The sequence below is a fragment of the Passer montanus genome, unplaced genomic scaffold (assembly GCF_014805655.1).
Source record: "Passer montanus isolate IOZ18808 unplaced genomic scaffold, ASM1480565v1 scaffold45, whole genome shotgun sequence".
NCBI classification, from domain to species: Eukaryota; Metazoa; Chordata; class Aves; order Passeriformes; family Passeridae; genus Passer; species Passer montanus.
The window spans coordinates 2,504,527-2,529,481 of NW_024369373.1; the positions used below are offsets into that span (position 1 = coordinate 2,504,527).

General features: G+C 40.2%; 2 protein-coding genes across 7 annotated transcripts; both read right to left on the bottom strand.

Moving 5' to 3' along the window:
* On the bottom strand, nucleotides 1–15,182 carry ATMIN (ATM interactor). 5 transcript variants are annotated; one of them, XR_005628939.1, is made up of 6 exons: nucleotides 14,951–15,182; nucleotides 9,502–9,627; nucleotides 8,340–8,539; nucleotides 5,416–7,382; nucleotides 5,113–5,192; nucleotides 1–2,484 (listed from the first exon to the last, which is right to left on the bottom strand). XR_005628939.1 is itself a non-coding variant. In XM_039721516.1 (4 exons), exons 1-4 carry the CDS (start codon nucleotides 15,161–15,163, stop codon nucleotides 5,552–5,554), a joined length of 2,370 nt encoding a protein of 789 aa, XP_039577450.1. In that variant the 5' UTR covers nucleotides 15,164–15,182; the 3' UTR covers nucleotides 1–5,551. The 5 variants fall into 5 exon arrangements, 1 of the variants encoding a protein (XP_039577450.1); XR_005628938.1 differs by having other exon boundaries at nucleotides 1–2,169; nucleotides 2,451–2,484; nucleotides 5,113–7,382; XR_005628936.1 differs by having other exon boundaries at nucleotides 1–5,192.
* A 1,504-nt stretch (nucleotides 15,183–16,686) lies between these two features.
* Nucleotides 16,687–24,886, bottom strand: CENPN (centromere protein N). Of its 2 annotated transcripts, none has more exons than XM_039721255.1 (11): nucleotides 24,752–24,886; nucleotides 23,905–24,086; nucleotides 23,350–23,395; nucleotides 22,746–22,802; nucleotides 22,243–22,319; nucleotides 21,010–21,186; nucleotides 20,160–20,261; nucleotides 19,422–19,479; nucleotides 18,898–19,010; nucleotides 18,185–18,308; nucleotides 16,687–17,875 (listed from the first exon to the last, which is right to left on the bottom strand). In XM_039721255.1, exons 2-11 carry the CDS (start codon nucleotides 24,073–24,075, stop codon nucleotides 17,760–17,762), a joined length of 1,041 nt encoding a protein of 346 aa, XP_039577189.1. In that variant the 5' UTR covers nucleotides 24,076–24,086; nucleotides 24,752–24,886; the 3' UTR covers nucleotides 16,687–17,759. The 2 variants fall into 2 exon arrangements, with proteins under 2 accessions (XP_039577189.1, XP_039577188.1); XM_039721254.1 differs by having other exon boundaries at nucleotides 23,905–24,094.
* Between the last annotated feature and the right edge of the window lie 69 nt (nucleotides 24,887–24,955).

Below are 24,955 nucleotides of genomic sequence, written 5' to 3' on the forward strand. Positions count from 1 at the left end.
TGATTGAAGTTAACTTTATTCCAAAATATGTATAATTTACAGGACCCAATAAGTGCTTCATTTGTGAACAAAACATTTCAATACTTGTGAATAACTTAGTAGTAGTAGCTTTGTGTAACACTTCAGTTCCAACAGAGGGAAATATGAAACAGTATTTTGGCACAAGGTTTTCTCTGCATGCAATAATGTAATTACAAGTTTCACAGTTACTAGGACAACATTCCTTCTTTGGGCTTGTCACTTGTAAATAGGTTTAAGAAATGAATGCTTGATTTTATCTGGTCACTGCAAGTTTACTGGCTTAAACAGCAAGAACCAAACATGAACATACTTTGAAAAATAGATTTGTCCACTAAATAAAAAAAACCCAAAACAACCAGTAATGAAAAGAAAAATATTTTAAGGACATTTCTCAGCCTTGCTGAGATTAACTCACACACGCTTTGGGAAAGACTCACCCATAAGATCTATTACTCATTCATTTCTGATAATTACAAACTTAAATGAGATTGTAATCAGGTGTTGAAGTCTTTAAGCTGTAAAGATATGGCCATATTTCATACCTAGCTTTATCACAGATGCACTTGCAATGTCTGTAGATAGAGGTACTGTCAATCTAGCTCTGCATGCAGGTGCTTGAAGCATGTAAAGCACTGGATGTTGTGAAATGTAGAGCTGGCACCACCCCAAGTCATCTGTTATATCCCATAGCTATATTCTATAGCTGTTGCAGGTACTGTAAAGCCAGCATATGAAAAACGGTCACAAGTAAAGAGACTTCTGTTATTTAACTCAGCAGGTCCTTGAGGCGTTTCCACCATTTCAGGCTGTCTGGTTACGTTTTCAGTGAAGAGTCAGACACACAAACACAAACATTCCCTCACCCTGACCACGGGGCTGAACGCGGAGTTCTGTTCATTGCACAGCAATGGCACTTGAAACAAGAGAATTCAGTCCTGTTCTAAGCAGCAAGTCCTTCTTGCACATATTTAAATTCACATCAACTCTTATAAAAACAACAACAAAAGAAACAGAAGATGCACGATTGCACCACACACTTGTTTGCTACCATTAAACAGCCGTATCCTCACAGTGCTCCTGTTGTCAATGGCAGCCTGGTTACTGGAGGCCCATCCTACCAGGACACAAGCATAGCAGCACTTTAAACCAAACAGGAATGAAAAAGCTTGCAAGGCTCAGAATGGTATCAACAGTTTGGTGTGAATGTATTTGGAACAGCAAATGGTACATTAAGATCATGTTTAAAAAATCAGCACACGTCAGAAATATATTAAAGCAAAGGAAGCTGTACAACCTTAATGATGAAGGCAAGCACATTTAGTTCACCTCCGAGTTGCCATTTCAGGAACATGTTCTTTTGCAAGTTGAGCACCCTATGATGATTCAGTATCAGTTCTATTAAATTTCCTTACATTTAAAAGGCTATTAAACCCCCTCTAGCCCCCTAAGCCCCCAGTCCTGCCAACTCTTACATTTCTACCCAGCCTCACAAAAAAAAAAATCAATTCACATCTTAGCAGCATAAGGACTCAGAACAGTGGAAGGCAGACATCGTTCTTTGTTCTCTTGCCCCTACACAAATGGGGTCCATATGACTAACAAGGAAATTCAGCCTCTTGTTTCTAACAGAAAAAAACCCAACTGTGTATTGTGCCTTGAAATAAAAATCTCTAAGGAGTTGGTTACATACATTAAGTTACAGACATCGAACAAGTTGTTCAAAACTTAACGAGGTTTCACAAGGTTTCTTTTGCAGCTGTTTAATTTACAGCTGCAAGTATATATACATCTTTTAATGCTTTCATATCCTTTGGAACTGAGAATTTTCTAAACTCAAGCAGCTTCACATAACTAAGAATATGTAGCATTAGCAAACTCTGACTTAAAACTACCAGTTTTTCTAGGCAAACACAAAGTTTTGGGGAGGACTCCCTCCCTATCCATAGCAAAAAGTATTTACAGGTGTATTAGCAGAAATAGACACAAATAAAGCTGTAAGAAGAGGAAACATCTACAGCCAAACAAACTTTCAGCATTCTGACAAACAAATATGGAAGGTAACAAGACAGACCTTTCATTTTTCAGCTTGTTTATGCTTATGTTCTCACAGAATGCAAGTCTCAAATCTGCTGTTTTCTTTGTTTGACTCTATACATTAAAGAAAAGCACAAATTAAACTACAAAAGTACTAATTCAATTTTATAATAGTGTTACACAGGCGTCAGGATCAAGATCCAGCAATCACAGCTTAACAGAATTAAGCAGGAAACACAAAGGGTAAGTACACATAACATTAGTATCACTTCCAGATAAAAGATTCTGCTAAGAGGCTACAGAGACTCTGATGTTACTTTCTGTATAGCAGCTCTAATGGCAATAGAGGATACAAAAAAGAGTGAGATAGTAAGTCACTGCTGACCAATACTTACAATACAGTGCCTTGAAAATCAAATCAGAGACAAACTGCAGAAAAAGGGAGATAAGTATCATTTTAGTTCCACCCAGAAATGGTTGTGCCTGAAGTTTATTTTATAACAAAGGTAAAAATAGAAAATCAGCCTTTTGCAAGAGGCTCTCTTTTCAAGAGAGCCTTTTTGTTTAAATGTGAAGAATTCATAATGTTCAGCAATAGTGTTTCAAATCAGGTTTCATGAAGTTTTCTGTGGGATTCACCAAACTATGAAGTCTGGCTGCAGTCTTCACATTGTCACAAAAGTACTTCATAAATCCAAACTGAGTGACATATGCCAGACATGCATGATCCAAACCTGTTTTTTAAATGAATAATTTATAGAGAACCAATATAGTGAAGAAAAAAGTTAATTTTGGTCAGAATTTCGTCTTTCCTAAGACAGTGCAGACATTTAATAATTTCTTAATACTGCACTTTCAATAAATGACTTCATGTTGTAGTACCGTGTTCACCTAATTAAAGTCCAAACTGTTTTAAATAGAATGAGTGAAAGGATTGTGATTTGCATGTTCTAATAAAATACACAAAGCTCAGAAAGACTTTTAATTAAAAAGTACAATAACTGGGTAATGATTACATTATAAGATTTCATCCATACAACTTTTGGGTCTTTTCCTGACAGTCCCTGATGCTAAGAGCTTTGGCTTACACAATAACATGGCAATTATCACTCTAATTTCTAAATCAGTTTCAAAGTACTTTAAACCTTGTTGGTCTCTCAGATGGCTACAATTCAAACCCTTCAGTAATTCTGCTCCTCAACACCCAAGATTGCTTCTCTTGCAGAGTAAAGGCTGACTTTCTAAATTCAGAGGTAACAAACATCTTCTACAGCTGTGGAAAATACCCTTTTCCCAAACCAGGTTTACAGTGACTGTCTCTCTTTCACGTCAGTGCAGACAACTTGCACATGGGAAACACAGAAATCAGTGTATGAAGAAGCATTCTCTGGTATTCCAGCCAGAGGAAGAAAAACACTTTAAAATGTGAAGTTGCAACATTACTAGAAAGATATTGCAATAGAATAAATTAACCCAACTTCGTTCTTTATCTTATCTCTCAATTTCAAAGTAGGCAAGTAAATATGAGTCAGTCATCTTCACAAGAAACAAAATTACAAGGGAGGCCTTCCTTTTTTAAATATATCCCACCCTTCAGATGAGAACTCAACAGACATTGTGAAACCTGGGGACATTCCCCACAGCAGAGTGACTTTCTCCTGAGGAACTGCAAAATTCCATTCTGCAGTTTCTTCAGCCAGACTGGAAGTGTCTGAAATCATACCTAGAAATGTTGAAAAATCAAACAGGCAACATAGATGGGGTCTCAGGAGGAAAATGTGAGTTTCAGGATTAATCTGAAGAGATTATTTCAGTAAAGACACTCACCACAGCAATATAAATATTAGGAAAAGACAAAAGAAAAAAAAAAGGATAAAAGAAAGGTATTGCTCATCTGCAACAAAAACAAGCTGGCTGCAATGAATGAGTAACTTAACTCCCACATCCTTGAACTGAGAATATGCAGCACAAAGCATAGGGAGTCCTCAAAACCTAAGGCTTGGACATACATTTGCTGCTGGGCTGCACAGTAAATATGCAGCCAATACCCCTCCTCTAACAACGGAGGAGTAAAGTCTGTTACAGACCCAGGAATTTGACACACAGAGTTTTCCTTTAAGGTTACAGAAACTAAAACCTGTCCAGTACAAAACCAGAGGCCTACATTTCACAGATATTATAGCAAGAGATAAAAATTACTTAAGGCCAAATTCCAACATACATTCACAACTGGCTTAATGTAAATGAAAAATACTGCAAACAGTGGCATGAGGGGCAACCTAAACATTAAAAAAAAGGTGCCAACAGGTCATATGCTTTTTCTCTGAAAAATCAGTTTGTGTGAGTTTGACTATACTCAGGGAAACTGTGAAAGCTGCAGGAACTGAGGGCTGAAGATCAAAGTGCAAAAGCAAGATAGAGCTGTTCTGGAAGGGCTTCTGTGAGCTCATCTCCCAGTTCTGCTGTATGGATTCCAACTGTTTTTGGAAGCAGGAAGTCCAAAACCAGAAGTCAAGGTGAGTGTTTTAAGGAATTTAATTGTCCATTTTTAAAGATTTCTCTTAAGGTAGTAAACCACTGTAACATTTCTCAACTCGTATCTCAATAAAGCTAGGAGAATTTCAGCAAAACCAAATGATTCCAGTCTCTGAGGCACACACATTGTAACATTTGCATCTTCAAGACAGAAATAATTTAAGCAAATCCCTTCTGAAAACTCTAAAAATGTTAGTCCCATTTATTATGCTAGCTAAAAGGACAACATACTAATTTTCCCTACAATTATGAATTCCATGTTCTTTTCCTACCCTTCAAAGAGCATCAGTGCCACTCAGGGAAAAAAAATACTGCTTTCTACACACTTTTAAAATAATAAATATTTTCAACAATTCATGAATCTCTAGGTGTCTAGTGTGTTGGACAGGTATTTGGAAAATGTCAGCTTATGCAGGAGAAAGAGCTGTGAAGGCATAAAGTAAAAGAAGACGATACGGCTGATTATGTTCATGCTGGATTTAAAATACAAGCTACTAAAAAAAGTAAACAGAAGTAGCTTACACTAATAGAATCCTCCCCCGTAAGTTCAGGGAAGCATCTCAACTGAACAGGTCAGGGTTTTGGTCCAGCACATTGGAACCCTGCATGTAAGCCAGGAATAGAGAGAGAGATACAGAGAACAACTTTATAAGTTCTTCCACTTAGATGAAAGCAGTAACAGCTTCATAAAGAAGTCTGAGGAAAAAACATAGGCACCACATAATTTTTTAAGGTTCAAAATGTACATTAACATGTTACAGCCCCCCCTTTCCCCTCTATTTATACACACATAGTTTATGTAAAGTTACATATTCAATAGAGTACCTTCAGCATGAAAAGTCTCTTAGGTCAACTGCTTGTGACAAGTACATTCAATAATGCAAAGTGGATCAATTGGTAAAGCCATCTCTCCCACCCCAATAAATTAAATTCAAACCACAAGAAACAGTTATATTAGCACTCAGTGGCTGGGCTTGTCAGAGCTCTGGAACAAGGAGCACAGCTCTTCACAGGTCTGTGTTTCTACTGAACTGAACTGGGACTCCATTGTATTCCAGGCTAAGTCAGCCAGAAGGAAGTCATCCATTGCTGTCTGTGTTTCGTTGCTGGTAAGGAATAAACTCCCCAGATTCTCAAAGCAGCTATCCATAGTCTGGGTCTCAGCACTACTGAGCTGGACTTTGCTTTCAATATTCTGAGCAGGTGTATTTTTAGTAGCCATATACACTTCTGTCTGGGTTTCTGTATCAGATGAGTCAGTGCTCATTGAGAAACTGGACTGTTTCAGAATACTTCCTAAAGGCAGATGGGTAGTACTGTCCAAAAAGAAATTCAAGTCTGTCTGTGTCTGTGTATCAAACATCTCCAAACCTAAGAAGTTAGAACTGCCTCGGCAGTTATATGATTGAGTGGCACTATCTGAAAATAAGAAATCAGTCTGAGTTTCAATGTCCAGTGACTCCAAAACTGGCTCAGAGTTCAGGGTACCAAGCTCACTTTCTTCAGTCTGAGTTTGGATGTTGGATGCTGAAAAGAACTCTTCAATGTCGAAGTCTATCCCTGTGCTCTGTGATGGAGCAGAAGGAAGATGTGTGTCAGCATTAGAACTTGTCTCAGACAAAAGGCCACGATTATCCAGTGTCTGGCCAGACATGTTTCCTGAAAAAATGTTTTCCAGATCACTTAGCAGGTCCATTGTCTGGGTTTGATTATCTGTTGTGTTTTGAGGTGGAAGTATATTAGTCTGCGTATTGAAGCTGATAAGGGATTCAGACTTAACCGTATCCTGATTCAGGCTCTTGCAACTACTTCTTTGCAGCAAGGTCTGATCTATGTTTGCAGGCATTAAATTGTTTTCTGGAAGTTCAATGTGAGTAGAAACATTATATGATGAAGGAACATTGTCAAAAATGTCACTGCACATTACAGCCTGGTCCATCTGTACTCTTCCATCAATACAGTCCTGTGTCCTGCTGGTTTGAGTCTCTCTGGAAATGCCACACGTTGGAAAACAGCCCTGACTGAAAGCATCAGTCTGAGCAGCTATGGATGAAGTCAGCTTGGAAGCAGGCAGCAGTGTCTGTGTCTGTACACTGATGGGCAATGAAACCTGGGAACTGAATGACAGATCTGTCTGAGAACAAGAGGACACAGAAGAATTGGGAGTCCAGGCTGCAGCTGGTACAAAGCTCTGTGAGATATAAGATAAGTCAGTCTGTATATTTATTGAAGAAATTTTGTTCTTGTGACAAACATTCCCCAGCTCTTGCCCTGGGTTATTTGATGTAACCTTGTCCAAATCAACTTGTACACCAGTACTTACTGGCTCGCGACCACCAGAAGTTGTCACTTTTGAAACAGGCATACTGTCTTTAAATACAAGTGTTTCTGCCTCCAGGGCTGGAATCAGGATTCCTATAGACTGAGGCAATAAATGAACAGTACTTACAACTGAACCTCGATTATCAACAGCCACTACAGCAGGTTTGACAGAAGAGTCTGTTGCAGATACATACACAGGCAAGTGAGCAACCTGCATCACTGGAAGTTTAACCAAAGCCACCTTGGGCTTGGGTAAAAGCATCTTTGGTGCACATTTTGGCTGCATTTGGTTCGTGAAGTTAGAACTGCAGGAGCCTTCAAGAGAGGCTGCTACTTTCACTTCAGAGGACTCCAGTTCCTGAGTGCCAGGAGCAGTACTGTGTGTATTGCTGAATGCTTCGTTTGCTTTCTCTGCCAACTGCTGATTATGAACGGAGGACTCCATTTTCCTTTTCTTACTAGGAGGATCCCTGTGAACATGAGATCAATAATTTATACTTCTTTCCAACACATAACATCTGCCTTCCATTCTTTTGAGCCACTGCACTGAAAATACAAACTGAAGTCACAGATGAGGTTGGATACGAGAAGACAATTAATCCAGATTAAAACATAAAAAGACTCCATGAAGTTCAATTTTGCTAAATGTCATTCCTTGATTTCTCATTTTAAAAAAGAATAAACACTACCCCTTATGGAGACCTATTTCCAAATGGATGTGCAAACTTAGATGGTGTCTTCCCCTCTTAGATTAAGCACATTGATTTGAAGACTTTTAATGTGTTATTTTGACACTGACTCAGACTGAGCATTGAAGGGACAGAGCTCTTAAAATACGTGTACAGCTAATGGTCTCTCATGGCAATAGAAAATAAAAATTAGCAATTCTTCACACAAAACTTAAATTTTGCAGCAGCTGAACCTCAAAGATGGCTAGGCTTCAGAAAGTAGATTGCCCTTTATGAAATATATGGACACAGGGAAACTATAAATCTAAACATAGGTGGTAAAAAATACATCCACCAACAACTGCAACAATGACTAGACTGTACAAGAAAATAACCTGAACTGCATTCCACACCTCAGTTACCAGCTACAAATATCTCCAAATCATGTCTACCCTCACAGAACTGTAAAAGCAGATGCAACAAAAACCACCACCATTTATGCCAAGCACTGCAGTGTCATCAGTACTTTTTGTTTTCTGTGTAGGGAAACCAGATCTTACTGATTAGATGACCACCACTGCCTTCAACAAAACAGAAACTCAGAAAAGCAACAAAGAAACTGCACACTGCTTTGCAACTAAAACAACATGATCCTAATTTCCTATTTAATAAACAGAAAGGAGACAAAAAAAAAAGCAGCACATGAGACACACAGGACTTGGTGATGAATGTATCATTACTTCACTGCTTCACTTTTACCTGTGTTCTGCAGGAATTTCATGGCCAGTTCTGTAAATGTGAGACAGCAATGCTGTTCTGCTGGCATAAGGGCACCCACAAGTACACTGGAAAGTCTTGCCACAGACCTCTATATGCCGTTTCAAATACCATTCTGTGCCATAGGAGTTACTACATTTATCACATTTGTGCTTCTTTTCAGCATGCATTTTCATAAAGTGCTAGAATACACAAGGGAAAGTAAACATTAGCATTCAGTGAAGATTAAAAAAATAAAATCATGGTTAGGGGAGAAAATATCTGCCAATTTTAGTTGCTAAGTAGCACTGAAGTGTAGCATTAATTATTTTTTAAAGCGTTACTACAAATAAGTTTAAAGAAGTCAATAGAGAGAATCTGAAGTTTGCAAACCTGCTGATGCTACATGCATCTTAAAAACACAGATAAACATCTACCCATTCTAATGCCATTGAAGATTCCCTGTGGACATCAATAAATCTATAGATCAGCTTTGCCCAATGAGCACAGTAAGGTTATGCTGCAACATGTGCACACTCCTGAGGATCTACAACTGAGCAAATAATCTCAAGTCATACAGGTCAACACCAGAGCAAACACCAGAATTTTTCCTTTTCATTTATGGTACCAAGTGCCAGCCACTCAGCTCCTACAGATAACCCCAGCTCAGCACAGGTAACCAACTGCAGCACAGTGCTCTTTTTGCTCTCTAATGCAGAACCAAGTCTTATATGTTTTCTTAAACAGGTTAACTAGTAAATAAATGCATTTTAATATTAAAGCAGAGAAAAGCTCTTAATCCTTGACCACTTGAAAAAGCAGTTAAAAGCATCAGCCACAGTTTAAATCTTCATCAGTTGCTACCGTAATTTTCCCCCCCTCTCCTTTAATCTTTCTCCATCTGTTTAATTTGTGGAGAGGGGCTCTGATCTAGTTTAGAAGAACATACTGGCCTCTGTCTGATCAAAAGGTTCAAGTCCTCTAATATCAACATGCAAACATGCAAACTCATGAATCACAAGTGCACTTGGAGCTGAAACATGCAGTTCTCTAACTTCTGCTATGTGCTGAGAGGTTATGCTTGTATCTGTATGCAAAAGTGCACACTCTTTGGAGTAGAGATAGGACTAAATAAGTGTGAAAATACTTCAGGAAACAGGAATACCTGTTTTACAAGAGAAAATTGGGAAAATGGTCTGTTTGGTCCTCTAGGGCAGCCTTCAATAGGACAGCAGTAGAATTTCTGTGAAGTTTTCAAACCCTTCCTTATTGGTGCATTAAGTTTTCCATCCTGAAAAAGAACCAGTTGAGAAGTTGACAATTCTACAGGTTTGCATATTCAAGACAATATTCAGAATACACTTGAACTATGGCTCACTGAGTTTACATATCTCAATTAGCTGGAGGCACTCTCCTATGTGATTTGAAAGTTCAAATGGAGTTTTTTCCCTGTGTGGATGCCACTTTGCAAATATCCCATCAAAATTACCAGGTTCAATTACAACAAGCTCTATGGAGTAGTGGTACTGTACTATTTACTTTTACCAAGACACTCCCTGTCCTATGTTTCCTGTTATTTGAATAAAAAAAAAATTTCCATACAGATAGTACCCTAGACTGCTGATTCAATGTGGTTTTACTTGTTAGTAGCACAGTATATGAAGCTCCATTAAGATTAGTCACTGAAACACAACACTTCCTTGATGCTGGAGTTCTGTTAGCACTGTTTAGAGCTTACTTGTAATAAAAATAAAAAATGCCAAGTATGCTCTGCCACCTAATTTAGATCATAAACCACATCTCACTTAAACTATGAAACAACTGGTATGCTAATTCTGACCCTACAAACACTAAGTGACCATCAATCCAGGCTTTCCATGTGAGTCGTCTCACTGATCCTCACATGGACAGAGAAGAAAGCAACACAACTTGCTCAAAGAAGGACATGTAAGAAGGACATCCTAGTGGGATTGTCCAGATTCTTCAACCACATAGAATCCCTTCCTACTGAAGACACTGGCATGGAAACCAGACAAGACATATACCTCTAGACCCTAACTGAAAGGGTCTCAGTAGAAGCATCAGGCATCTGCATCTGAGCAAAGAATTAAAAGTGAACTATTTAAAATCTGCTGCTCAGAGTAGCTGTGAGTCTCCTTCCATCCTGAGACTAAATTGGAGGCCAAACATTGTCCCCAGAGCCAGTTAGTGTAGTCCATGATGGCATCCCCAAGATGCTTTTTCAGGGAAGAAATGGGACCATGCTCTGTTTGGACTCTGCACCTGATTTTCCTTAGCATGAGGACAGTGAGCACAGTCAGTAATGGAAGGTTAATTTCACACCAGTCACTCCCTAGCTACCTCTTTGGGCACATCTCCAGCTGGTCGTGTTTACACAGGTTACACCAAACACAGAGAATGCACAAAGCACAACAGCCCTCGTGTGAAGCAAACAAAGTATGTACCTCAGCTGCCAGGGCCCAAAGGGCTTCCCTGCTCACACCCCCACCTCTTACCCACCCGCAATTACTCACAACCCAACAATGCTGTCCTCAGCACTCATGCCTTGCTTTTGAAGTCCTCTCATTTACACCTCAGGAAGCTGGAGAGGGGGATATTTCACTGGTTTTGTTTTCCCTCAAATCGCCTCTTAAACTAAGATAATCTGTAAAATGTAATCCCTTCAAGCAACATTCAGTTGTATTTCCACACACTCAACACTGCTACCTGCTGCCATTGCCACAAGTTCATTTTTATTAATGACATATCAAACTCAAGCAACGTTTAGAGCCTCTTGACCAAAACAATCACCTGCCATATCAAGAAAACCTCGAATGAGTCTCTAAAAAGGGAGTTTTCATGTAACATTTTTACCTTCTAAGTGCCTTGTACAGCAGTTTTCCCTGTGGACAGCCCATTCATAAACAGGTCTGTTCTATCTCTGCTGAATCATCGCTGTGACTATTGTTGTACCTCCTAGAGCCACTGCCCTAACAGGAACATGACACAAAGAAATCTAGTTGTTCCAGCCCCAATTCCACTTTTAACCCTGACTTCATACAGAACACTTTCATCACACGTCAAACTCCTCAGGAGAAAAGATCTGCCTTTAAGTCAAAGTTATGTTTGGCCTCTCCAACTGCAGATGATACCAATATGCTGAGTAACTGGCAATTAGAGTTACTTATTCCTAAATAAAAAGTTATTAAGTGTGTTATATTTAACATCACAACCCAACAACTGACAGGGCAATATGGGAAACATGTTCAGCCACTTGACAGGTAAACCTCAGTCAGGTTATTTAAAACTACTGAAATACTAAGGTATAGAATAATACCAAGTATTTAAAAGCTTTACAGACACCAATAAAATGCTTTTTAAACAGCTGGAACACAGTCTTTAGTGGCAGAGACCAAAACACATTAGTTGTGACAAGCTGAGACATACTCTACACATATAAGATATTGTATACGGACAGTAATCTTGCTTTGACCTATCCCAAGTCCTCGTGGCTCTAAATGGTTAATCCTGCATCTTCTCCAAGCCCACCTGGCCAGTCCTGTTTCAGACATTCTCACAGCTCCCTTCCTTACCTATCTGATTTTATGTCCCATGTTCCTACATCATCCACCCACCAAAATTACAGGCAGATATTGGTGCAATGAAGTTCTCCCAGTGCAGACCCTTGCGCTGTATGGAACACTGACATGGCCAGTGGCAATAACTGGGAAAGCAGGAATTAACAGTCCTTGCTACAGACTTAGTCAAGGTGAACTTAGTGACGTCTTGCTTCCCTGGCCCAGAAAGGCTTACTCCAAAGGATTAATTTTAAATGATGTTGCAGTAGACTGTAGTCAACTATTTAAAACATGGGGGTTTTGCAGCAGATGCTCAGCCATTTCTTTACTAAATAGGACAAGGAGAGAAGTGCATTTATTCTTATGATAAAAACCATTGTGGCAGTGCAGTATTTGAGTAACCTACCCCAAGGGTGTAATGCCCTTCCAGTTCACACTGACTACAGCCTCTCCTTTACATTAACTCTTCTAGCTTCATTTTAAACTACATACATGTAGTTTCCTTTCATCCCATAAAATGATATAGCCAAAAGACCAAAGAATTAAAATAAAAAATTCAAGTTTATATTCACTGCTCTCATTTTTTTAAATTAGCTTATCCTCTGTCAAGGAGCCAGAAAAATTATGTATCAACACATCATATCTTCTTTGTTAGGCAAAAAAAGTCCAATTTTTCTAATTTCCCTTTGTCAGAAACACTTGCCATTCATCACCCTTAGCAGTTATTTTCTACACATCTGGTTCATTTTAACTTATTTGAATCAGGTTCTTACCCTACGGTACCAACATAGAATATCCCTCTGCCATGTTTTAGGACTGCCCTTCTCACAGCAGCTTTACCCTAAATGCTCATTTGTGTATGACCAAATCATTTTGCAAGTGTTTCCCACCTCAGGTTATTTCTGTTACAAACCAGAGCTGGTCAAACCATTATCACTTCACAAGACTAAAACCTGATACTGCTACACTTGACTCTGTTTTTACAGGGCAATTTCTATGTAAATGTCCTTCCTTTGCCACTGCAATTCCTGATGGGTTTTGGTATAAAAACATCTTACTGGTGCTGCTTTTATTAATGAAAATTAACCAAGTCATCCTCCCTTCTCCTTTGGTGTACTGTGTTCTCTCCTTCCCAATAGCTTCTTACCATCTCATTTGCCAAGTTGTCTCTTCACTAGTTGAATATTTCACTAATAAATGCAATCTAATAAATTATTTTTGAGCAATCAGCTACCTCTTAAAAGGGAATACCAATATAAAAATATTTAGTCTCTCTTAAGCCTCAATAACATTTTAGTCTCAATTACAATGCCCTTGAAACAAGTCAAGAAGTTTCTGAAAGTTTGCATCCATCCATGTTTCAGCATTTATCCCAAGCCATCAGCAGATTCGGTAATTAGGTGTATGGAGTGTGCTCTAATTCTACAAGGCACTGGTGGCTAACAGCAAGCTGGGTGAGAAAGCAGCATTTGCTCCCCCATCATACCCCGAGTTATGTAAGCCACCAGCTGCACTGCACGCTCGGAGCATCAGATCACAACCAAAATGACTCTGCTGACCTGAAAGAACACTTGGAACTCCTGCTGTACCTCCCCCCTACATGGACATGTGAGATCTAACACATAACACACAGTAAAGCTGTTAGTTGGTACAGGAAATGAAATGAAAACATCCCAAGAGACACAAGACAGCAAGTACACTTGACACGATTTCCTTTTGTCCCTCACCAAGGAGCACGTGTGACCCACACTGCCTCTGTAGCCATTTCACAGAACAGGGATGTTTATTGTTCACCCACTGAGGCTGCACTTTCAGAACGCAGCTATGAATGCTGCACTTGAAGTTTTCCAGGAATACAATTTGTCCTTGCAAGCTCGGCATTACAATTTTGGGAAAAGCAAGGATATCTTTCCGAAAGGCCCACTCTCAATGTGTGCCTGCTGAACTGTGGTTCTCCTCCTCCCCAGCACATGCTTAGCTCAGGAGTATTATGGAAATGAGGGCTTGTTTCCAAAATGGCATCCATCTGTTTTGCTGGTTTTTTTTTAGCTCAGACATTTTTAAAAAAACAAACAAAACCCCAGCATAACAGCCCTCGGCGTTGGGATGGAGATGGTTTGCCAGCTGATAAGGTTAGGAAATGCTGCATGTTTGCACAGCACCTCACAAGTGGGGCTTTAAAGTCTTACTGCAGAAAGATTGGTGATAAGCAAGTAAAACAACAGAAGCTAAGTCCCAAAGAACTCCTAACTGCCTGTGGTATGTTTACAAAAATGTGCAAAATTGGTTGTTTTCTGTAAGTAATTTTAGAGGAATCCTCAACACAATTGGTCAGCCCATTCACACACACACTTGTGTATTTATATGGGGTCCTGCACAGGCCTTTCACAAGGGGAAATTTAAACAAGAGACAACGAGAAACACTTCATTATTCCCATCTGGAATCACAGAATGGTTTGGGTTGGAAGGGGACCTTGAACATCATCTTGTTCCATCCCCATGCCATGGGCAGGGAAACCTTCCACTATCCCAGGTTGCTCCAAGCCCTGTCCCACCTGGCCTTGGACACTTCCAGGGATGGGGCAACCTGTGCCAGGGCCTTCCCATCCTCACAATGACGAAATTCCTCCTAATTCTAACCTAAACCTACTCTCTTTCCATTTGAACCCGTTTCCCCTTGCCCTGCCACTCCAGGCTCTTGTCCCCATCCCTCCTGTGAGCTCCCCTCAGGTACCAGAAGGCCTCAATCAGGTCACCCCACAACGCCCTCCTCTCCAGGCTGAACAACCCCAGCTGTCTCAGAATCTCTCGGAAGAACCCCAGTTCTCCCCAGGGTGGGGAACCACACCGCCCCTCAGTCTCACTACGAACCAAACCCCAGCAGAGCCAACGCCGCAGCCGCCCCCCGGACCCGGACCCGAGCCGGCCGCAGGCCCCGGGGCGGAACACGGCGCTGCGCCACGCCAGAGCCACGCCGCCACGGTGAGGGGCCGAGCGGGAGGGGGCGGCGGGGCCGGCCCGGCCTCACGGCGGTACCTGGAGCGGGTGCGCCTTGCTGAGGTGCATGTTGAGGGCCGGGCTGTTGGGCAGCACCTTCCCGCAGCCGGGCACGGTGCACAGGATGTTGGTCCGCACTTGGGACAGCTCTGTCACCGAGGGCCGCACCAGCTCCCCGGCGGGCGGCACGTCCCTCACGGGCGCGGGGGGCCGCCCCAAGCCCCCGCCACGCCGCCCGGCCGCCGCCGCCATGTTGCTGTCAGCTGCTCGGCCCCCGCTCCGCTTCCGGGGGCAGCGGCCAATCGGCGGCGGCGCTGCTGAATATTCATGAGGCACGTGGCGCGGCCCCGCCACGCCGGGGGAACGGCGAGGGGCAGCTCGGGCACGGCACCCGGCGCGCCGGGAGCACCGGGCCACGCCGGGGGAACGGCGAGGGGCAGCTCGGGCACGGCCCCCGCCGCACCGGGAGCACCGGGACACGCCGGGGGAACGGCGAGGGGCAGCTCGGGCACGGCCCCCGCCGCACAGCGCTCAGGACTGCGGTTATTGTGTGGCACCGGGAAGCGGAGAGGCAGGCACCGCTGTCTCTGCTGGTTTGGGAATGGCCGAGCTCCGGCTGGGTATTAGGAAAAGGTTCCTCATGCACAGCACGGGCATTTGAACAGATGTCCCCGGGAAGTGGTCACAGCAGCAGCCTGAGAGAGCTCCAGGAGCTCCTGGAAAACACCCCTAAGTCACAGGGTGGGAGTGTTGGGTGTCCTGTGCACGGCCAGGAGCTGGACTTGACGAGCCCTGTGGGTTCCTTTCCAACTCAGAATATTCTATGATTTTCTGATATTGGAATCACCAACACAACACACAGCTATGCTGTCCTAGAGCTATGCTCAAGTTAAGGGAAAAGATGAACACCATTTTTTGGGTAAAGCTGTGCCATAGGTGTAGCTCCAGGATGTGTTCCTCCTGCAGCCCCTGTGCCCTCAGCTGCAGGCATTCTGCTGCCTGGGCTCAGCACAGAATAGTTTGGGTTGAAAGGGATCTTTAAACACATCTAGTCCAGCCCTGAACTTCCAAATTGCTGGAAGAGACCAACTGGAATGGGAAAAACAAGACTGGTCTCCACATTCCCCCTTCTCCTGACCTCCTCCATGGGGACACCTGCTCAGCAAGAAGGAACCTCAGAGCTGCAGATGTTTCCTGACCAATTAATAAATGCTCACCTCCTTGCCTGGAAATGCTGCATAGTTCCTGGAATATCCCTGCCTGCAGGAAGTTAGAGATAAAACATCTCTGAAAATCAGAGATACTAAAAAGGGGATGGAGGCTGCCTTTCCCAGAAACAAGAGGCAGTAGGCCAGGTACTCACAGTGTTCTAGAGCACTTGGGAACTTTATGGTAAATCCCTGCCCTCTCAGGCATTTAGGTTATTTGGGAGAGCACATTATGAAGAACAAGTTGCACAGAGTGAAATATATGCTGGAATCTTAATGGATCTGAATCCTGGAAGTATGGTGAAATATGTTAAGAGCCAGCTCTTAATGTCTATCACACCAAACCTGGAGTTCTTCCACAATCCTAACATTATGTTAAGTACTTTGTCAAATCAACATATAAGGCACACAGGTGGAATTCCTAAAATCCATACCACTAGCAGATAGTCCTAAACCTATTTTCATGTGTGAGTTATAGAGATGCTGAAAACCAAACTAAAAATCTGTATATGATAAGTAATGTTTTCAAGTCAGGCCAAACAAACTTTCATGAGAAGACTTAATTTACACATTTATTTACAGTCCAAAACCAAAAACATGCCCATACAACCTCTGGATATAGGGCTGCTTCTGTACACTGAGATATTGAAAGTATATTGGAATTCTACATACACCAAGTACACACAAAACAATCCAGATAACAGAATTGAAAGTGAAAACTTGTACATTTTAAATGAATATTCAGATCAAATCAATCTCAAAAAACAAAGCAGGAAATATCTATACAATTGCCAATGTTTACCAGCTCTAAAGAATTCCATTGCAGAGCTGTTTGCATTAGTGACTGTTGCCATCTTGATTCCATAATCTTTGTTCCCAAGCAAAAATCCAGTGGCAGTGGGTAAGGATTTCAGAAGGATCAAATACTGAGTTATTCTAAAATATGTAACTTCAAAAGAAAATATTGTCTCTTCCATTGTATTCTTCCCAGACAAAATTTTATAAGACATTAACAGCAACAGGCAGATTTTCAAGTATTTCTTACTGGCTGTTGCCCTTGGTGAGAAAGACTTTGGAAGCTGAATCAATGATTCCTCCTGAAGCTGGATGGAAGCTTTGTACTCACATCTGCATTCCAAAAGTCTATTCTCCCCTATGCCCCAAAATAGTCTTAGCATGCAATTCATCTACTTAGATAAAAACATCCCTGAGCTGCAGCCAGGGAGCCCCACCCGTTTGGAAGGGATTGTTCCCACACAGGGCAGGTGTTCTGTCCAAAACATGGAAGGCTGCCTGGAATATTGCAGCCTTCTCCAGCTATGATAGCAAACTGAATAGCTACAGCTACTACTGTGTCTTTATTAACTTCACAAATACTATTAAGATACAGTTAAGAGCAGTCATCACATTCAAATTTAAAATAACTATCATCTCTGTTTAAACTTTGCAACTAGCTTTTTTTTTATTAGTTCAGGCTAACTTCTGTTAAAGACAGCTGTGGGAAAATAATCCAAGCAGAGCCATAAAATGGAAAAAACTAAGGTCTTAAGAAATAATAACTTATTTTTTAAAACCTTATGATGATTTAGATTAATACCAGTAATAAATGAGCTGCATATTTCTCTAGAATCAGTTTTAATTTAAGGGCTTACAAAACTTTCTGGATATAAACCTTTTTTCTCTCTAATTTTAAAATAATTCCTAGCTTTATGTGGTATGCATGTAAGGAGTGGTGAAAGTGGTGCATCAGCCATACCTGGGGAGAGAGAGAGACAGATAATTGCAGCTGTACTCAACTACAACTTACCTTTAATAACTGTTAATAAAACTGAAACAATAAATGAAACCACTAAAACTAAAGCCACAGCTTGAGTATCCATGTACAAACCAGTAATTTAAAGAATAAATTGTTAAGACATAAATTTTTAACATTTTTTTTCTACATTTCTTTTTCTAAACCAGCTATGAAGATGCTCCCTTATGCGAGATACAAGCAGAATGTAAGATGACAAAAATATTTAAAACTCTGGAATTTCAGTCCATTTGACAGAGTTGGAACACTTACCTGCTGGTGCCAAGGATTTCAGTGATTCTAAAAGATGTGGACTAGAAAACTTGACCAAACATCTGAATGGCTCTTTTTTATCCAAAACATCCATTTTAGGATCACTTTTAAACATCGTCTCAAGCTGTTAACACAAAATGTAACCAGTAAGTACAAGCAATGAATATACTTTATTTATATGTTATTACATTTAAACTTTTAATAAGACTGTTTCCAATTTGTAGTGATAACATGATTCCAGCTGGAGGAATGTTGTAGTAAGATCTGAGGGTGCCACCATGTGGCAGAGTTTTCTGCTGAAAGCACGAAGCAGCTTGTTCAGCAATACTGTAAAACATTAAGGATTTCTTAGAATTTTCAATTTATCTGTTCATGCAATAAAACCTGTGCATCATTGAGAAGTCAGTTATGGTGTCATACATAGCATAAGCTTTGTATGTACTTAAAATAACCCTTACTTCTCATGCTCCAACACACTGCCAGTCTAAGTCTACCTTTGTTACAAAAACAGCTCAAAATGCTGAGTTCACAAGGCTGAAAGACTGAAACACAATCTAAAACTCTGACCAAATTTCAATCAGAGACTTTTAACCCATTTATTTTAAAATGTCGTCCCTAAAGTTTTAAAAAACCCCGTAATATTTCTTAAATCTGATCTAACTGCCACTACATTAAAATTAGAAACCCCAAATAAAATTGGTTGCTTTTCCTACCCTGTATTGTGCAAATTCGAGTTTTGGCTGGGGACCACTACCAAAAACTTCCTGGTTCAGCCTGTGGATTCTTTCTTTCTCACTTCTGTTTTCTTCAACTATCCTTATATCTGCTGCAGGGGAAAAAAGTAGGAAAAAGAAAAAGAAAGACAATGTTGTCAGCTGGTGCAATCCTGTTTTGCTGATCAGATTATTCCAATGAAAATTTGTAAATAATAGTTTTAGTGAATTCATTGCACTCTTTTTTTTGGATAAGGTCGTTGTCTCTACCACTTATATTTGCAGTTCTTACCAAGAGAAAAACACAAGCTAATGTGAGATACTGGGCACTGAGTGGATTTGGTTTCCATGTCCAGTGCCACTCCTAGGAAACACTGACCTCTCCCAGTGCCAGCTGCTATTAAGGCATCAGGGATGGAAAACATAACAGGAATGGAGCATATGTACATTTCCTTTTATCGATCTCATTTCACAAGCTAGCAGGAATGACATTTAAACTGCCTTTACATTTCAATTATACATACCATTTTCTGGTTCTACATTCCTTCCTTGCAGAGGTTTTGGAGTGTGAGTTTGGAAGTTCTAAATGGAGAGAGAGAGAGAGAGGGGGGAAAAATTATTTTAGTTAAGTTCTTCTTTTAGAACCTCTAGCTGAAAAGAACTTTAATATATTTCCTTTTATTTCTCATTTTGGAAGAATGATCTTCCACAGAGAGAGAGGAAAAATTATTTTGGTTCAGTTCTACTTTTAGAACATCTAGCTGAAAAAACTTTAATATATTTCCTTTTATTTCTCATTCTGGAAGAATGATCTTCCAAAATCTGATCATTACTAGAAGTCTGAAAGCCAACCTAATTTTGGAAAAAATGCCTGTCTTAGGATATTTGTGAACATTTCCCTATTTACAAGTTTTGCATGGATGAGCAGACTAAGCACCCATTCCAACAGCCTTCAACTCATGGCTCTAGGAAGCCTAATGAAAGGATGATAAAAAAAGCTTAGGACTGAATTGTTCATATAATTTGTAGTCTGAGTTTAGCCATCAGGAATTACAATAATAAAGAGTATATGGGATACCAAATAATTACATCCCCATTGCAATGTTACCTTCATGAAAGGCTGTCGACCTCAGTAGTTCAATATTATTTTAACTTGATGGTCTCTTGGAAAAGGTGAATTTTTCCCCCTTGCTAAGGGGTGAGAACTAGGCCTGAAACAAAAAGCAAGACTTATCTTAGGATTTACTTGTGAAGTGGCTCACCTGGCTATATCTTTTAAACACAATATCTTTAAGGGAGTTTAAAGAATGACTTCGAAGCTCCATTTCACGGATGTCATGGTAATTGGAAGCAACAATCAGGGCCTTTAAATAAAAATTGAAATTGTTTTAGCATCAGACTTAATCATCGCTGTGTTTGTAATATGTAAAAAACATAGCATTTATAGACACTGTGATGTTTTTGTTCCAAGGTAAGCAACTGCCCTTTAACTAGGATTTTCCTATCTGAAAAAACATTGCAGAGATAGTTACACAGCTTAGGTTAATATTTAAAAGCATTCACAGTATTAACAGGCTAAGTTCCATAGTCTTATCAGCTGAAAAATAAACACACTCATAAGATATTTGAGTTACTACTACTACAGAAATTTGAGGAAATTTCGACTCATAAGATATTTGAGTCACTACTACTACTACAGAAATTTGAGGAAATTTCTAAATAGAGGGAAAAATACTACCAAAGCTGATTATCACAAGTAAACAGAAATGATTCCCTGATGAGCTCTTATGCTTAGTTCTTGAAGTTAGCAGTGTTGATCTAATATTCTGCCACTTCTGTGAGACAATTTAATGGAATACTGCCCAAGACTTGTTTAAGAAATTAAATCCAGGAGCAGTAAAAATCCTAATAAACGGAATTTATTCACAATGCACCGATCCAAAGATTTGGGTTTTGCCCCATTTTTATCATGAGCTAAGGAGAAAACATAATTTGCTAAACTCCATATTTTTTTTTAAGTGAGGCGTCTTTACCAATCCTCTAAAAAGCTAACCCAGTTATAGCTCTACATGACTGTGGGGAAGCCAGGGTGTGAGCAGTTTGAATCTGTACCTGACAGAGCAGAGGCAAGTTGCTCTTCAGGACTGAGGCAGAAATGAAGGCATAGGGAGTCTGTGAATGGTACACAACATAGCTGGGTTTGTACTGGTTTGGTTTTTTATATGGTGTTCCCCAGGCAACTCTAATCCAGATGGCATTATCCTCATACTCCTTAAAGGTGATGGTGACCTATAGAAAAAGACAAGTTTTGATTTACCAACACATTTAGGTATCCATAAATATTTTCTTATCTCTTAACATCTCTGTCCACAAGACCCAAACATAATTTAGTACCACTGCTTGAATAAGAAAAAAAACCTACTAAGTGGCATAAGGATTGTATTGAAATAAAATTTCCACAGAAAAACAACAACCTCAGAAACTGGGATAAAAAGAAAAAATACCTTTCAAACTTTAATATTGCTTTTCTTCCTGTCAATATACATTTTTTTCTGAAGGTTGAAAATAGAAAATAGCTTATTACAAAAGCACTGATCTCTCTTTTGGGAAAGCAACACAAAGATGTCTGTTTGGAAGGAGGGCTAGTGGCAATAATTCCAATGTGTCCATTTTTGGAGAAACTAAACTTTTGATCAACTTGTGATTTTAGACCTGAATATAATATTTATCACTGCTCAAGACTACACAATCAAACATCTAAACATTCCCTTTTCTATTCTTGTTGATTTGCTCCTTGTTTACTTCTTTTTACCTTGACTCAAGTAGGTTGACTTAAAAAAAACCAACAAAACAAACCAACAGAAACCCCAAAATATTGCAAAACTTTATAATAAGAGAGTGATGTGAACTGCAGCTGAGTGGCTGTGAGGGTGATTTGGATTTGTTGCCCTCTCCTGCTATGAGTGGGAACCCACTGGGTGTCATGGAGTGACACAGGTGAGCAGCCAGAGGTGTTTTCTATTCCCTTGCCCAAATAAAGCTGGTGAGCTAAAGCAACTAAAGGCTCCTGCAAACTAGGCAAAGATTTGATAAAAAACCACCAACATGCTGCCTTTCTTGAAGCCAGTCACATTTTAACACAAACTTGCATTTTATTTCCTTCCAGCACAATTGTGAGTTGCTCAACCAGGTATGCAATACATTTTTCCTATTTCACATGCAGTTCCTATCACCCCCAAATGAATAATTCCATTTAATTCTTGACTCAAACTGTGAGGAACAGTTATGAAAACAACATATTGACACCAGAGCCATGAAGCAAATTTAGAATGGATTTATTCTTACATTTTTCAGGGCTGATCGAAGTCTTCTTTTAAACTTTTTTTTGAAATCTGTTATGTCAAAACATTCCAATTCTTCTCCTGTTACATGAGACAAAAAAACCCAACCAGAAATGAGATTTGTGTTTACAAGTAGTTTAGAGATGTTTTTAGTTTTGCTGAAGTAAAATTAAGCAGAAAAAAAGAAAGTTGCATAACCTTATACAAAAAGCTGTATTTTAATTCTGACCCATATTATTGTTATACAGAGAAAATATTAATATTTAATTAGTAATTACTAATTGCTTGAGAAGCAATGGAAATGGAAAATATTCTAAAAAACATTAAAGATTATCTCCATTGAAAAATCCACACTAGGCTGCAGTAAAATGTTAAAAATCTCTCTACAGAAAAAATCCAGATGAGACTACATTAAAATGTAGGATAGTGGTTATCATGTAGGATATGAGGCAGCACAGCACTCAGCTGCTGAGAATTGTGGGATTACAGCAAGGAAAGACATTTTACCTGTTTTTTTCATCTGGTAAACACTCCACATTCTTTTGTTTTGGTAGATGTGGTTGTCTAGGAAAAACAGGAATTGCTCAATAACGTAATGTATTGTCAAACAGGAAGTAAAGGAACAAAGAATTTTACAATACTTTTATAGACAGGTTACTTCAAAAATATGACTTCTGATAATGCAATAGAACATATTAACATTCTTCAACTATCACTCATAGCAATCATTAAAGCGAAATAGGGTTTTTTATTAAAAGAGATGTAAAGTTCTTTCTTAATTTGGTGAGTGGCTAATAAAGGGCATCCCTGGGGTTCAATGTTTAAGGAAAGGTTTTACCTAAACTGCCCAATGTAAGACATGCAGACTGTTAGAAAAAACCTTGAGATTTAAACTATTGTCTAAACAAGTTGTGAATTGATATTGGAGTTATGAGTTATATACATTTGTTGATCTTGAGCTTTGTGTAAAAGAGGCCAATAAGATTCATCTAAAATATGATATGCTTACCTCAAATGCATCTGCACCCCAAAAGGGTCATCACTATATAATTAAGAGCATTACTAACTTACTCATCAAAAAAAAAATAATTTTAATTCACTTTTTACTTACAAACTATGTCTAGAGCTGCTGCTTCCTTTATGTCTGCAGAATTTTCCTAGAAAGAACAGGAGTGCATGATGAACTACAGGTCCAGAAGGCCTGATCACACTGTTTGTCAAGTGAAAAATAATCTCAGTATTGGTAGTTCAAAGGATATTGCATTGAAGCCCACAGCACAAACACTCTCTTCAAAGGCACCACACTGGGTGCCAGGTTTTGAGAAATCAATAACAAAAATGATTTCAGCAAGGTTTAAATGCAGAGGCAGCAAGAGGAATGTAATCCTTACAGTGATGTACAAGCAATTAGAAAGAAAGGTTTAACATACCGAGCTTTTGTCTACCAAATATAACTTAGATCTCAAAACATATATTTGCATACTTAGTATAGGGCTGTTCTACACTCCAATAGATCAGACAAAACCAATGGTGTTACCAGCTCAGCTTTACATTTTCCACACTACAAAGTACCTTTTGAGGCCAAAGATTAATGTTTCAGGTTTTTTTCATTATGCTTCTCATGTATCCTATATGTTAATGACATTTTTTGAAGGAGAGGATTTACCTCACAGAGTTGAACAACTTCTTGAGAGATGTTGTCCTTAATCTGCTGGAAATTTAGAGTCTTCAGCTGTGCATCAGAGAGAAAGCCCCATTTCTGCAGCATCATCTTGATTTCATGCCTTGGGATTTTCAGCACAGTCCTTCGGATGAATTCAGCCACAGTTTCATCCATGGTGGAACCACCTGGAAAGCTGAAAGGTTAAAGAAAGTCAGACCAAGCCACAGGCAGGCTTGGGGGACTTGCTCCCTTCAAAGGTGTACAGAGCTGCACCTCGGCACAACTGGCTGACATTGATGGCAGTCCTGAGTGCAGCACTACTACAGACATAGACAGTGGTAAGTTAAAATACACGCAATAACTTACACAGACACCGAACCACAGAATATCCTGAGTTGGAAAGGATCCAGAAGGATCAGAGTGCAACTCCCAGCCCTGTGCAGAAAATTCCACCAGGTGCCCGAGTGTGTCGTCCAAACACTTCTTGGGCTCTGTCAGGCTTGGTGCTGTGACCATGTGACCACTGCCCTGAGGAGCCTGTTCTAGTGGCCCACTCCCCACTGTATGAAAAATCTTTTCCTTAGATCCAGTCAAATCCTCCTCTGATTGTTCTAGTGGCCCACTCCCCAATGTATGAAAAATCTTTTCCTTAGATCCAGTCAAATCCTCCTCTGAGACAGCTCCATGCCATTCCCTGGGATCCTGTCACTGGTCGTCAGTCATCACTGCCTGCCCCTCCAGTTCCCCTCAGGAGAAAGCTGTACACCGCCATGAGTCCCCCCTCAGTCTCCTGTTCTGCAAGCTGAACAAACCAAGTCTCGTCACGCCCTCAGAAGTGTCCCTTACTGACCGAGGCCTGGTGCGAGCAGACGGATGGGGCGCTGGGTGCCGCCCAGGGCTGTTGCTGTCTGTCCGGTCCGATGAGTGTCCGGAGCCCTCGGAGAGCAGGCACGAGCGCGCAGAACCCCGTGACCGACCGAGAGACCGACCGAGAGACCGACCGGACCGGGACCGGATTTGGATCTGAATCTGATCTGATCTGATCTGATCTGAC

Excerpts from the sequence above, each read along its gene's own strand:
- ATMIN (XM_039721516.1), bottom strand. The coding sequence starts at position 15,163 with ATGGCGGCGGCGGCCGGGCGGCGTGGCGGGGGCTTGGGGCGGCCCCCC. Across the intron at positions 8,540-9,501 it reads AATTTTCTCTTGTAAAACAG|CACTTTATGAAAATGCATGC; the intron begins GTATTCCTGTTT and ends TGTGTATTCTAG. Across the intron at positions 7,383-8,339 it reads GAAATTCCTGCAGAACACAG|GGATCCTCCTAGTAAGAAAA; the intron begins GTAAAAGTGAAG and ends TCATGTTCACAG.
- CENPN (XM_039721255.1), bottom strand. The coding sequence starts at position 24,075 with ATGGATGAAACTGTGGCTGAATTCATCCGAAGGACTGTGCTGAAAATC. Across the intron at positions 23,396-23,904 it reads AAGTTGTTCAACTCTGTGAG|GAAAATTCTGCAGACATAAA; the intron begins GTAAATCCTCTC and ends TGTTCTTTCTAG. Across the intron at positions 19,011-19,421 it reads GAATGTAGAACCAGAAAATG|CAGATATAAGGATAGTTGAA; the intron begins GTATGTATAATT and ends TTTCCCCTGCAG.